Source organism: Hyperoodon ampullatus (assembly GCF_949752795.1).
Source record: "Hyperoodon ampullatus genome assembly, chromosome: 13".
Classification (NCBI taxonomy): domain Eukaryota; kingdom Metazoa; phylum Chordata; class Mammalia; order Artiodactyla; family Ziphiidae; genus Hyperoodon; species Hyperoodon ampullatus.
The window spans coordinates 18,514,103-18,528,661 of record NC_136926.1 but is presented as its reverse complement, the minus strand read 5'-3'; the positions used below and the strand labels follow the sequence as shown (position 1 = coordinate 18,528,661).

The following is a 14,559-nucleotide window of genomic DNA, read 5'->3' as shown; positions in this document are numbered from 1 at the left end:
CTATCCGTGGTTCCAGGCATCCACTGGGGATTTTGGAATGAATCGCTCATGGAGAAGGAGGGACTACTATGTATTCATAGAGTTGTGTAGCCATCATTATGATCATTATGTTTTAGAACATTTTCACCACTCCCACCAAAATACCCATTAGCAGTCACCCCATTTTCCCTCAACCCAAAACCCTTTCCCCTGCCCTAGGCAACCACTAATCTACTTTCTGTCTCTATGGATTGGCCTATTCTGGGTATTTCCTATAAACGGGATAAATGGAATTTCATACACTATGAGGTCTCTGGGGACTGGCCTCTTTCACTCGGCATGCTTTCAAGGTTGATCCGGGTGGTAACATATATCATTCCTTTTTGTGGCCAAATATGATCCCACTGTGTTTTTGGTTTTTAATGCAGAAAAACATCCTTGTGGAGTATGGACTCCGAAGAATTACATTCCTGATTGCCCAAGAGGTCAGTCCGATTCTCAACACATCTTGAGTTTTTTGCATTCTTCAAGACTTGGTGCCATTTATTTGATGTTTACTCTGTAGATTGGGGTGGAAAAAATCAGTCCCTAGAGAAGAGATGGCTTTCCAAATGATTCATTCTAGAAGTGGACTGGGTTAGGGTTAAAAATGACAAAACAGGTCTATAAATATTTAAATGAGTCTTGCTTGATTTGTCTTTCATATGGATTTCTTTTTGCAGAAAGAATTTCCCAAGTTTTTCACATTCAGAGCAAGAGACGAGGTATGGTGAAGAGCAATGCACTGGTTCTCGCTTCCCTGGGATATTTGCCATACGTATACATATATCCCCACATCCCCTCCCTCTTGCGTCTCCCTCCCACCATCCCTATCCCACCCCTCTAGGTGGTCACAGAGCACCAAGCTCATCTCCCTGTGCTATGCAGCAGCTTTCCACTAGCTATCTGTTTTACATTTGGTAGTATATATATGTCCATGCCACTCTCTCGCTTTGTCACAGCTTACCCTTCCCCCTCCCCATGTCCTCAAGTCCACTCTCTACGTCTGTGTCTTTATTCCTGCCCTGCCACTATGTTCATCGGTACTGTTTTTTTTAGATTCCATATATATGCGTTAGCATATGGTATTTGTTTTTCTCTTTCTGACTTACTTCACTCTGTATGACAGACTCTAGGTCCATCCACCTCACTATAGATAACTCAATTTCGTTCCTTTTTATGGCTGAGTAATATTCCATTGTATATATGTGCCACACCTTCTTTATCCATTCATCTGTCAATGGACATTTGGCCAACCTCTTTTTCTTATGTTCTTCCAGAACAGTGGTTGGCAAACTATGGCTTGCAGGCCAGCCCCCTGTTTTTATAACCAAAGTTTGATTGGGACAGAGGCCACACCCATTAATCACTTACTGTCTCCTGTGGCTTTCTCGCTCCAGCAGCTGAATCAAGTACAGTTGGCCCTCCGTGTTCACGGATTCCACATTCGTGGATTCACCCAACCATGGATGGAATCTCCGCAGTTGGTTGTGTCCGCGGATGCAGAACCCGCGGATTCGGAAGGTGGACTGTGGTTGTGACCGACCGTACACTCCATCAGTCCTCTGGCCTTTTAAGAAAAAGTTTGCTCATCCTTATTCTAGAACAGGTGGGCTTGTCCCTAGCACAAATCCAGTCTCCACTAAACAGTATTTTAATTTATCCAAAGCCTTACTTTCCTAGTGAAGACGCATCCTTTCTTTAGCTTCTTCATTTTCTCTTCAGTCTCCAGCACTGTCAGTCGCCTCCTTCTGGGGACCAATTTCCACAAGGAAACTAAGGCTTAGTGACTTCTTGAGAAATACTCTGTGTGGTGGCAGATAGAGAACAGCCTGGTGGTGCCAGCAGGTGCCGGGGACTAGCTAGGCTCCCCTGGGGCCAAGAGGCTTATGCCAGCACAAGATTCCATGCTCGTGGCTCTCCTCTGGACCATCGCAAAATCCCAAATCTCTTGAGCTCCCAATTAGAGGACATCATGAATGCTTCATTCCTGAGTTCTAAACCCGCAAACACCAGGGATCTGCAGGACAGGGCGTGGATCAAGCAGGCACGCAGCCCCAGTGTCCAACTCCACCTGTGTCTGTGTGTCCATCTGTTTTCTCTCTGGTCGGCCCACAGTTTGCAGAAGATCGCATTTACCGTCACTTGGAGCCGGCCCTGGCCTTCCAGCTGGAGCTCAGCCGGTTGCGTAACTTTGACATAACTGCCATGCCCTGCGCCAACCACAAGATGCATTTGTACCTGGGCGCTGCCAAAGTGAAAGAGGGCACAGAGGTCACGGACCACAGGTTCTTCATCCGCGTCATCATCAGGCATTCGGACCTGATCACCAAGGTAGGATGTCACGGGGTGTTTCTTTCTCCCCCTGAACTTGTCACTCACGTGCTGGCCTTGCCTTCATTGTGTTCCTGCTCTGGGTCAGGCCCTGGGCTGCACTCTGGGGATCTCAGGGTGCACAGGGCACACACAGCCCTGCCCTTGTGACTGACACTCCAGTCTGGGGACAGAGTGGGAGGTGGAAAACGAAGTGGTCTGTTTTCATGGGGCGGCATGTGGATTCTTCCTTCTGTCACGGAGATCTCTCTGCATGAGGAGAGAATTGGGAGGATAGAAAAGAAATATCCTGATTTGTTAAGGGGATTTTTTTATACTTGCTCATTGCATGAGTGATCATGTCCCATTGTTTCTTGCATTTAGAAAAGTGATTCATGATTATATTGTGAAGATTGCAAAAAATACTGAAAATATTTTTAAAAATTAAGGAAAAGGACCAGAATCCTGCCACTTAGGGGTCAGCCCTGTTGGTGACCCTTTCTAGGCCTAATTCCATATATGTATGGGGATTGGGTTGTAGGTGTCATGTTACAGATAGGAGCTCAGGCTGGACAAATCATTTAAAGACTGTTTTTTTTTTTTTTTTTTTTTTTTTTTTTTTACTGTAGACCTCTTTCCATGTTAATGGAGATGATTTCCTTCATGCAGTTCCCTTGCATGGATGTATATCTTGTGTGTGTAATGTTTTTTAACAAATCCCCTAGTGATGGATGTTAAGCTAATCAGTATTTTGCTGCCTCTGTCACCTAGATATTTTAATAGCTTTTATGATTATCCAGGTACGGTAAGACCAACAGATCAGGAGACAGTTGTGATCGAAAAGATGGTTTATTTGATATCACAGATTCCAAGAGGAGGGGGCATGCTGAGCCATGGGGGCCACATGGGGAAGCACCAGGGCTGCTCAGGAGGCAGAGGGAGGGGGATACATGGACAGGAGCCTTTATTGTGGATTCTGCAGGAAGGAATGGGTGAGGCAGGGTGAACAGGCTTGGGACTGGCTGGCTTGAGTAATTTCAGCAGGCTGTGAGCATAGGGACTGTCTCTAGTTGTCTGATACCTGGCTCTGGGGTGATTAGGGCCAGTGGATAGTGGCCTGGAGGGTGAGAGCCTGACAAAGAGGTAGTTGGGGTGTGGGGTCTGGATTGTTTGGTTTGCCTGAAACGCATGCTCATGGGTGTGTTGTTTACAAACTCTAGGAATTGGCTAACTCTGGGAGGGGCAGTCCCTCCAGGGTCAGCAAGGCCCAGCTGTCAAAGCCTCAGAATACAGAAAATAAAAGAGGCGCTGAATACACGAGACAGCCTTGGACATCCCTTTACCTCTGGAGGCAGGGCTCTGCTGTCTGACCCGGCACGCCTTTTGGAGGGGGGGGATGCTCTCCTTTTCCCTTTGACTCTCTGGGCCCTGTGCCCCTGGCCTAGCGGCTACCCCTCTCCCCCTTTGACAGGAAGCCTCCTTCGAGTACCTGAAGAACGAAGGTGAGCGGCTGCTTCTGGAGGCCATGGACGAGCTGGAGGTGGCGTTCAACAACACCAGCGTGCGCACCGACTGCAACCACATCTTCCTCAACTTCGTGCCCACCGTCATCATGGACCCCTCTAAGGTCTCACCTCTGGGGGTGGGGCTCTCACCAGGCTCTAGGTTCACCTTCACTGGGACCTTCCTGCTTCAGGGTATCGTCTCGTGGTGCTCGAGACCTGAGCTCCAGGAAGCGTATGTGCATGTCTGAGCCTCACTTGCTGCAGGTGGAGAACAAACCTTCCATCGATTAATTCTAGAGCCGTTTCTCAGCCACCACCCTTAGGACTGTCCCTAAGGATGTTCCCTCTCCGTGGGCACGCTTCACGTTTCAGAAGACACAGATGCCCAAAATGTCCTTTGCAAAACAAAAGTTTGTCCTCTCCCTAGTTCCAGGCTCTGTTGGGGGCTGCATGTGGGTGGGGGAAGGGGGGTGAGAACCTGAGGTCTGTGGCTCAGCCATTCTCCATTGGCTGGTTCTTCACGAGCAGGCAGAGTTTGTGGTGGTGATTCTGGATGAAAGAAGTTCTAGTCCATCAGCTTGGCATGTGTGGGGTGCAGAGGCCCATGCTGATTCCCCAACTCCACCAGTTCACATAGTTCCTTGAAGAGAAAATGCATAGGCTTGGGATGCATGATGGAGAGAAAGACAGAGTAACATAGGGGCACTAGCTCTTACCAGCCTCAGTTTCCACATCTGTCAGTGGGGGACAAAAATACCAGCCTCTCTGAGTAATTATGGAGACGGAGTGAGATAATGAGCTTAAATGCTTAGCATGATACCTTTGATTATTATCAGCTTATAGTTAATGGATACATGCTATGTATTGCTCTGCTATGTACATGCAGTGCCTTTTGCATTCAGTATATCTCATCTTCCTGTTATAATCAGAGCTAGAACTATTACTAGTGTGTGCGGAATGGGTCCTGAAATTGAATCGCTGTGGTTTGTGGTAGATTGAGGAGTCCGTGCGGTCCATGGTGATGCGCTACGGCGGCCGGTTGTGGAAACTCCGCGTGCTCCAGGCTGAGGTCAAGATCAACATCCGCCAGACCACTACCGACCGCGCCGTTCCCATCCGCCTGTTCATCACCAACGAGTCAGGCTACTATCTGGACATCAGCCTCTACAAAGAAGTGACCGACCCCAGATCTGGAAACGTAAGGCCGGGCTGGCTGACAGAAGTCAAGTCAAAGTGGAGGCAGGCTGCCCGGAGAGCAAGATGTAGAGTAAAACGGCACTTGGAAGCTTTGCTGTGTCAGATTGGGGCTGCTCCTCTGAGTTTTATGATAAACGTGTTAGCTTCTGAATCCCAGTTGTTCATTCCTCTGGGAAGGAGAGTGAATCCAAAGTTTAATCCAGTCTAGAACCAGGTTTGGGATAAGATGTAGAGTATTACGGCTGATTATAATACAGTTCCCAAGTTAGTTCAGTTAGGGAAATGGTATTTTCCCCAACCGTGTTTTGGAGTAGACTTTTGTAAAATGAATCAAATTTCCTATTGACTACTATATATACATGTAGTAGATTACATGTATATATATAATAACTTTATTTTGAAACACTTAAAGACTCTCAAAAAGTTGCAAAAATAGCACAGAGAAGAAAATTTAGGACAGAGGATACTCATGTACCCTTCACCCAGCTTTCCCCAATGATAGCATCTTTTTTAACCAGAGACATTGTCAAACAGGAAGTTGACACTGGTCCACTTCCTGTCTTGGCAAGTCTATTAACTCAAATGCAGACCTTATTTGGGTTTCACCAATTTTTACATGCACTCTGGTTTGTTTGGTGTGTGTGTGTGTGTGTGTGTGTTAGTAGTATGATAATTACAGTTTTGGAGCTGTGTCTCCACATCTGTTTCCCACAGTGGCAGAGAAGAGATTACTTTCCCGGGCACTCACTTTGTTATGTGATACATGCTATGCTTCCCCTCATTGAATTTTTTATTGAAATATAGTTGATTTACAATGTTGTGTTAATTTCTGCTATACAGCAGAGTGATTCAGTTATACATATATATATACACATTATTTTTTTAATATTCTATTTCATTATGGTTTATCACAGAATACTGAATATAGTTCCCTGTGCTGTACACTAGGACCTTGTTGTTTATCCATTCTATATATAATAGCTTGCACCTACTAACCCCAAACTCCCAGTCCGTCCCTCTCCCACACACCCTCCCCCTTCACAACCACCAGTCTATTCTCTATGTCTGTGGGTCTGTTTCTGTTTCATAAAAGTTCCTTTGTGTCATATGTTAGATTCCACATATAAGTAATATCATATGGTATTCGCCTTTCTGTTTCTGACTTTCTTTGCTTAGCATGATAATCTCTAGGTCCATCCATGTTGCTGCAAATGGCATTGTTTCATCCTTTGTTCTGGCTGAGTAGTATTCCCTCATTGCATTTTCACTGAGGACTGGGAAGAAATAAATTGGGCAGGAGTGTGGTTCTCTGAGACTTGCCCTCCTCACCCTCTGTTTTTCTTTCTTTCTGGTCCAGATCATGTTTCACTCCTTCGGCGACAAACAAGGGCCCCAGCACGGGATGCTGATCAATACTCCCTACGTCACCAAGGATCTGCTCCAGGCTAAGCGATTCCAGGCCCAGTCCCTGGGTACCACCTATGTGTATGACTTCCCAGAAATGTTCAGGCAGGCAAGTCCTGAGGCTGAGACTCAGCACTGCCCAGGGTCCCCTTAGAGACTCCACTGGCATCCACACCCCCCATCCTTAGTTACTCTTTTTTTTTTTTTTTTTTGGCCACACCATGCGGCTTGGAGGATCTTAGTTCCCTGACCAGGGGTTGAACCTGGGCCCACGGCAGTGAAAGCACCAAGTCTCAACCGCTGGACCGCCAGGGAATTCCCCTTAGTTGCTCTTCTGAAGACCCCACTCTAAAGAACACAGTATTCATGAAGGAAAAGAAACTAATATTGAGAATGACGTCATAGTATATTTTTCTAAAACAAACCTAATTTCATCCCAGTGATAAAAAAGAATATAATATAGAAACTTTGGAAGGTAAAGGAGAGTGAAAAGAAGGAAAAAGTGACTCCTTGTCCCACATACTAGAGACACATTGCTCACCACTTCCTTCTGGTCTTTTTTTTTTTTTTTTTTTTTGCAGTACGCGGGCCTCTCACTGTTGTGGCCTCTCCCGTTGCGGAGCACAGGCTCCGGATGCACAGGCTCAGTGGCCATGGCTCACGGGCCCAGCCGCTCCGCGGCATGTGGGATCTTCCCGGACCGGGGCACAAACCCGTGTCCCCTGCATCGGCAGGCGGACTCTTAGCCACTGTGCCACCAGGGAAGCCCCCTTCTGGTCTTTTTAATGCTTATATTAAGTGCTGGCTACATGCCAGGAACCATTCTAAAGGTAGATAGACCATGAGGAAGAGGATGGGGTCACTGCCTTTGAGGACTTTTTGGTCTACTTAAAAAAATAATGTTTTATGTTTTTATGATTATTAAATATACACTGGATACAGAAAAATAGGAATAAGCAAATAAAATTTCACTCCTAGGTAATCACTTGTCTACCATTGAGGACTGCAGTAACATTTTAGTGTATTTCCTTCAAGTATGCTTTCTATGCCTTTATTTTTCTTACATAGAAGGGCCTTTCAAGGAGACTGAGCACACTGGCACTGGTGATATGGGGTGCCTGTGTACATCTTCTCCATTGCCTTGTGAATGACGTTCATGAAACTGAGGTCGTGGACTTCTACTGTCCGCAGGAAAGCATCAGTGTACTTTAGGCATAGGAGATGCAGGATAGTAGGAAAAGCTGCCGTTTAGGGTCAGTAAGGCCTGGGCCTGAGTTCCAAATTTGTCCTTTGCTTCCTGTGTGTCCCTGGGCAAGTTCCTTCACCTCTCTGGGCCTCACTTTCCTCCTCTGTAAAATGAGGCTAATAATATTACCTACTTCCCCAGATTGTGGTAAGAAGTATATATAAAGTATTCAGTAGATGCTTAATAAATGGAAACTCTTATAATTGAGAATGTCATTGTCTGTATCCTTTTGCCTCAGAAGTCACAGGCCGTAAGAATAAGAAACAGACAAGTCAGGAATAAATCCATCCACTTTCTTTTAGATAAAGAGACAGAGTAAGGTGGACAACCCATAAATTTGAAAACAGATGAAAATTTCTGAGAAAAATATATCTTATCAAAACTGACTCAAGAAGAAGTAGAAAATGTAAATAGTTTATACATTGAAATTGAATTAATAGTTCAAAAACATCCATCCACTAAAATTGGGCCCAGACAGGGACTTCCCTGCTGGCACAGTGGTTAAGAATCCGCCTGCCAATGCAGGGGACACGGGTTCGAGTCCTGGTCCAGGAAGATCGCACATGCTGCGGAGCAACTAAGCCCGTACGCCACAACTACTGAGCCTGCGCTCTAGAGCCCTCAAGCCACAACTACTGAAGCCCGCGTGCCTAGCGCCTGTCCTCCGCAACGAGAGAAGCCACAGCAATGAGAAGCCCGTGCACAGCAACAAAGAGTAGCCCCCACTCACAACTAGAGAAAGGCCACGCGCAACGAAGACCCAAAGCAGCCATAAATAAATACATTTGAAAAAAAGCATTAATGAAATTGAATTCGTAGGTCAGAAACACCCATCTACTAAAATTGGTCCTAGACAGTTTTACAACAATTGTTGTCAAACCTTCAAGGGACAGATAATTCCCTTTGTGTACAAACTGTTTAGAGAATAGAAAAAACAAAGGGAATGCTTCTTAACTCATTTTATCAGGTTATTATTACTTTATTATTAATCCAAGGTAAGAACATTAGGAGAAAGGAAATTTAGTATCTCATTTATGAACACAGACACGAATCATAATTAAAATATTAGCAAATGAAAACCAGTAATGATTTTTTTTTAAAATTTAGACTAAGTAGTATTTATCTTGTGACAGCTTGTATGGTATTAGGAAGTCTATAGTTTACCATGTTAATAGATTAAGAAAGAACTTAAATTTCTCAATAGGTGCAAAAAATGTATTTGAAAAGATAGTATCTATTTATAATAAAAGCTTTTAATAAACTAAGACTAGAAGGGGTTTTTTAAAAATTTATTTCTGGCTGCATCAGGTCTTTGTTGCTGCATGCGGGCTTTCTCTAGTTGTGGCAAGCAGGGGCTACTCTTCGTTGTGGTGCGCAGTCTTCTTGCGGTGGCTCCTCTTGTTGCGGAGCATGGGCTGTAGGCACACGGGCTTCAGTAGTTGTGGCACGCGGGCTCAGTAGTTGTGGCTCGTGGGCTCTAGAGCACACCCTGAGTAGTTATGATGCACAGGCTTAGTTGCTCCGTGGCATGTGGGATCTTCCCGGACCAGGGCTTGAACCTGTGTCCCCTGCATTGGCAAGCGGATTCCCAACCACTGCGCCACCAGGGAAGCCCAATGCTGTGTTTTAAATGTCTGCACATATGATGAAATAAAAATGTAAAAGCATACAGAGGACTGATGGACAGTAATTCAGGATAATAGTTACCTGAGGGGAGCAGGCGGGAGGAGGGTTGGGAATGGGATGGGGAGGGGTACACCAGGGACTTCAACTGCATTTTTCTTATTTCTCTAAAAAAATCTTAAGCTACTATGGAAAAATTATGATTTGACAGAGCCATGAGATAGGTGCTTGGGTATTTATTTTTCTGCATGCATGCTTTAAATAGTTCATGATTGAAAAAGAGAGAAAGCAGTAGAAAATGTACTTCCTTACTGATGACTTCAGGTTTTTCTCTTTCCTGTCCTCTCTGTAGGCTCTTTTTAAAATGTGGGGTTCCCCGGACAAGTACCCCAAAGACATCCTGACATACACCGAACTAGTGCTGGACCCGCAGGGCCAGCTGGTGGAGATGAACCGACTTCCTGGAGGAAATGAGGTAAAGAACTGAGTCGCTTTGCTGTACAGAAGAAATGAACACAACATTGTAAATCAACTATACTTCAATAAAATTTAAAAAAAGGGCTTCCCTGGTGGCGCAGTGGTTGGGAGTCCGCCTGCCGATGCAGGGGACACGGGTTCGTGCCCCGGTCCAGGAAGATCCCACATGCCACGGAGCGGCTGTGCCCGTGAGCCGTGGCCGCTGAGCCTGCGCATCCGGAGCCTGTGCTCCACAATGGGAGAGGCCACGACAGTGAGAGGCCCGTGTACCGCAAAAAAAAAAAAAAAAAAAAAAATTAAAAAAAAAAAAAAACTCACAGAGCCCAGCCCCTGGCCGGAATCACCGTTTAAAAAAATTTCCTCCTGGGGGACTTTCCTGGCGGTCCAGTGGTTAAGACCCTGTACTGCCACTGCAGGGGGCATGGGTTCAATCCCTGGTCGGGGTACTTAGGTCCTGCATGCTGTGCAGTGTGGCCAAAAATAAATAAATAAATTCCTCCTGAAGAAACAAGCCTGTTTTCTCATGCATTCGTGTCCTCGCCAGGTGGGCATGGTGGCCTTCAAAATGAGGTTTAAGACCCTCGAGTACCCAGAAGGGCGCGACGTTATCCTCATCAGCAATGACATCACCTTCCGGATAGGATCCTTTGGCCTTGGAGAAGACCTTCTGTACCTGCGGGCATCCGAGATGGCCCGGGCAGAGGGCATCCCCAAAATCTACCTTGCTGCCAACAGTGGGGCCCGTATCGGCCTTGCGGAGGAGATCAAACACATGTTCCAGGTGGCTTGGGTGGACCGGGAAGACCCCCACAAGGTACGTCATAAAGCTGGGGTGGCAGTGTGACTGCACTAAGCTCATGTTGTATTTTCTGTGGGGGTGACAGCACCTCCAAGGGGGCGGAAAAAATCTTTTTGCTCTTTGTGTAGACAGCATGGATATCCATAAAGTACATAAACAGGCATTAAAATTTCATGGGAGGGGGTGACGATTAGGAAAAAAGGTCTAAATGGGATCCTTAAGGGGACAATAATGAAAAAAAGTTATTTTTTATGTAAACACAGAGTTAATACATACTGAGCATCTCTTGGAACGCAGTGCACACCGAGGATGCAACTGTGAATGATAACATAATCCCTGGCCTCAGGAAGTTCTTAAAAATCATCCAGGGGACCTAGAGACACCAGCTACCATAAAAAGCAGAATGAATAGAGAAAAGCATACATCTTGTGATGTGAAAATGCAGGGGACAGAGTCATTCTTTGCAACCGGAGCATGAGTTCTCAAGAGGGGGTGGTATTGCCCCCGCCAAGGGGGCAAAAATTATTCTTTTCATGTAAAAAGCATACACACACATATATATGTATACATACATACACACATTACATAAACAATATATCTACAATAAAATTTTATTGGGGCCGGTGTCGGCATTAAGAAAAAAAAGCTCTGTAGGGGAAAGAGAATGAAAAGATGATTAAAAAACATTAAATCAGAGAGCCCAGGAAGAAAGTGAGGTTGTGTTGTAAGGACCAGTGGAAAGCACAGAGCAGACCTTCAGTTTCTTGCTGTTATTAACATGGTATTAACATCAGACAGGTGACTGTTATTAACATGGTGTTATTAACACCCCGCCCCCCCCCCACCCAACACCGTGTTGACATTAAAACAAAACAAAACAGTGGCTGTTGAGTGCAGGAAGCTGGACTCATAGCCTTACTGAAGTATATATTTTTAAGGGAATTAAATACCTGTACCTGACTCCCCAAGACTACACCACAATCAGCTCCCTGAACTCCGTCCATTGTAAACACATCGAGGAAGAAGGAGAATCCAGGTAAATAACTTACCAGGCAGCTCCTTCATTTTGCCTGTGGTTAATTTCAGCTACTCCCAGGGGAATCTCCCTCTTTCGCTTCTGGGCTTGTGACAGTATGTCAAGCAGGTGGTAGTGTTTGTACAGTGGGACCCCCGAGCTCCACTGGGGGCACTGATAGCTCCGACACCTGGGGCATCCTTTAGGGTGAGCCCATCCTTGTCATCCCAAAATGAGGCACGCCCTTCACAAAAATAACGCATCGTGCAAGGAGAATTAGGTTGGATTCCCACAGTGTCCCCAGAGCTACAGGTTCACAATTTGTGACCAAATTAGCCAAACTGACCCAGCGGTGATTTGGTGAGCTGGGAAGATGCAGGGGGGGCCTGCTCCGTGAGAACGTCAAGGGCAATACCGGCTGTCTTTTCCAGGGAAGGTTGTGGGTTTTTAAAATCAGATTCTGATTTAAATCAGAATTTCCCAGGCTGAGTTCCCTGGAATGTTAGTTGGTGATTTGGGAGGATGGGAGGAAGTGAAAATTTTCCATAGTCAAGTAAGTTTGGGAAACACTGGGTTAAATGAGATCCAACAAGCATCTTTATTGCAGGCCTTCTCAGAACATTTAATGCACTGAAATGCCTTGTGGGTCCCTAATGGGTTAGGCTGTACAGTGTACTTATATGGCCGTGGAATCTTGATTGACTGATTATGAACCAAGTGGCTTCTCCTTGTACACCCCCATGTCTCTGTAGACCAAAGGCTATTCTAGATTGCTTCTGGAGGAATGCAGGGTGGGATGACATTTCGTTAGGACAGCCTCTGAATAGGCAAACTTTATCTTTGGTTGGAGGGGTGATGATTATCAATGCTGTACGTGCCCTTCTAGAAACTTTAGGGCCAGTCATCAGGGGCCTAGACCCCTGCCTTCATCTCACCTCTGGCTGCTTTATCACTTTCCAATCCCTCACCTTGCTTAGCCTTCCTTCCTCGGGTCCTTGGGAAACGCATCAGCCTTGGATTTTTCTGGGCTAGAGCTCAGTGTTTAACTTGCATTTGGTTCTTGAAGGTATGTCATCACGGATATCATTGGGAAAGAGGATGGCCTGGGCGTAGAGAATCTGAGGGGCTCAGGCATGATTGCTGGGGAGACCTCCCTGGATTATGATGAGATTGTCACCATCAGCTTGGTGAGTCCCCTCCTATTTTCTTTTCCGTCTCAACTTTTTATTATAGAAACTTTAAAATAGTCAAGAAGGCAAAGAGAATTGCTAATGAGCCCTATGTACTCACCACCAGCTCCAACAGTTATCAACGTGTAACCATTCCTACGTCCCCAGTCCCTCTGCCCCCCTGTTCTGGAATATTTTAAAGCAAACTCCACTTATATCTTTCCATCTGTAAGTACCCCAATGTGGATCTTTACTAGATTAATGCTCCCCCCTCATTTTTTAAAAACATAACCACAGTACTGTTACACCCAACAGTATCAATGGCAATTCTTTAATATCATCAGAACACAGTTTGGGTTCAGTTTGAATAGTTATCTCAAAAATATCTTGTTAGGGCTTCCCTGGTGGCGCAGTGGTTGAGAGTCTGCCTGCCGATGCAGGGGACACGGGTTCGTGCCCCAGTCTGGGAATATCCCACATGCCGTGGAGCGGCTGGGCCCGTGAACCATGGCCACTGAGCCTGCGCGTCCGGAGCCTGTTCTCCGCAACGAGAGAGGCCACAACAGTGAGAGGCCCGCGTACCACACACACACAAAAAAATCTTGTTAGAGTTGTTTGGTTTGAATCAGGGGCCAATCACCTCTTATTTAAAAGGTACTGAGTATTTAGAAGAACTTTTGTCTGATTTTAACTGGTACTAAATGACTCTCTTCCCGCTCCCCAGTTTGGCCTTTTCAAAAATATTTTCTGTTTCTGGTAGAGTCGTAGTAATAGTACTTTTCAATGGTAAACTGTCACTCAAGATATGATTTTTACCTTCAGTGTTGTATCGTCAGTTTCCAAGGTGGAAGATGTTGGCCATGAGTGTCTTCCTTAGGCTTGTTTTCTAGATGTCATTTAAATACGTTTCATATATATTTCAAAATAAAAAGATTTATGCATATATTTACATATTCCAAAATATTTTTATTTTGAAGGATATAAAAAGATATGTATATTTTTATATATTCCAAAAATATATAAACATATATGTATCTTTTATTTATATATATACAGACAGGCACACCTCAGAGATGTTGCAGGTTTGGTTCCAGACCTCTACTGTAAAGCAAATGTTGTAATAAAGTGGATATAGCAATAAACGTCACATGGATTTTTTGGTTTCTCAGTCCATGTAAAAGTTATGTTTACACTATACTGTAGTCTGTTAAGTGTGCAATAGCATTAATGTTTTTTTAAAATGTACACACCTTAATTTAAAAATCCTTTATTGCTAGAAAATGCTAACCGTCATCTGACACGCAGGGTTGCCAGAAACCTTAAGTTTGTTATAAAAAAAAGAAAAGCAATATCCGTGAAGTGCAGTAAAACGAGATCTGCCTGCATGTCTTTTTATTTTGAAATAGTTTAGGACACACCAGATACGAGATAGCATAGGCAGGTCCTATATACCCATCACCCAGCTTCCCCCATGACAGTATAACCATCGGACGTGATCAAAACTGGAACATTGACGTTGACACAATACTGTTAACTCGGTACAGACCTCGCTCGGATTTTTCCAGTTTCTCATGCCCTCCTAGGCCTCCTTTGGTTGTGTGAACAGCTGCAATGTCTCAGGAGTGACCAAGCTCAGAAGAGCCACAGACATGTCTCTTGAAGCAAGAACCAGAACATTCCACTTCTGCTGTCTTTACAACACTCTTCTTTGCTAACCCCATTCTTTCTGGTTAGGAGGCCGAGGTCAGGCACCCTGAAGGAAGGCTTGTGTCACGCTGTTTGGCCTCTAATCA

At 45.1% G+C, this 14,559-nt stretch overlaps 1 protein-coding gene across 3 annotated transcripts in view; it reads left to right on the top strand.

Annotated features, from left to right (window-relative positions):
• The window catches only part of ACACB (acetyl-CoA carboxylase beta), a gene marked incomplete at its 5' end in the record, with an annotated part of 98,231 nt that overhangs the window by 69,610 nt on the left and 14,062 nt on the right, over nucleotides 1–14,559 (top strand). For all 3 annotated transcript variants that reach the window (XM_079717852.1, XM_079717854.1, XM_079717853.1), the window contains 10 exons: nucleotides 408–464; nucleotides 702–743; nucleotides 2,137–2,352; nucleotides 3,803–3,958; nucleotides 4,831–5,034; nucleotides 6,391–6,546; nucleotides 9,659–9,781; nucleotides 10,328–10,597; nucleotides 11,521–11,618; nucleotides 12,664–12,784. In XM_079717852.1, the coding sequence (XP_079573978.1) occupies nucleotides 408–464; nucleotides 702–743; nucleotides 2,137–2,352; nucleotides 3,803–3,958; nucleotides 4,831–5,034; nucleotides 6,391–6,546; nucleotides 9,659–9,781; nucleotides 10,328–10,597; nucleotides 11,521–11,618; nucleotides 12,664–12,784 (1,443 nt within the window). The remainder of the gene's footprint in view (nucleotides 1–407; nucleotides 465–701; nucleotides 744–2,136; nucleotides 2,353–3,802; nucleotides 3,959–4,830; nucleotides 5,035–6,390; nucleotides 6,547–9,658; nucleotides 9,782–10,327; nucleotides 10,598–11,520; nucleotides 11,619–12,663; nucleotides 12,785–14,559) is intronic.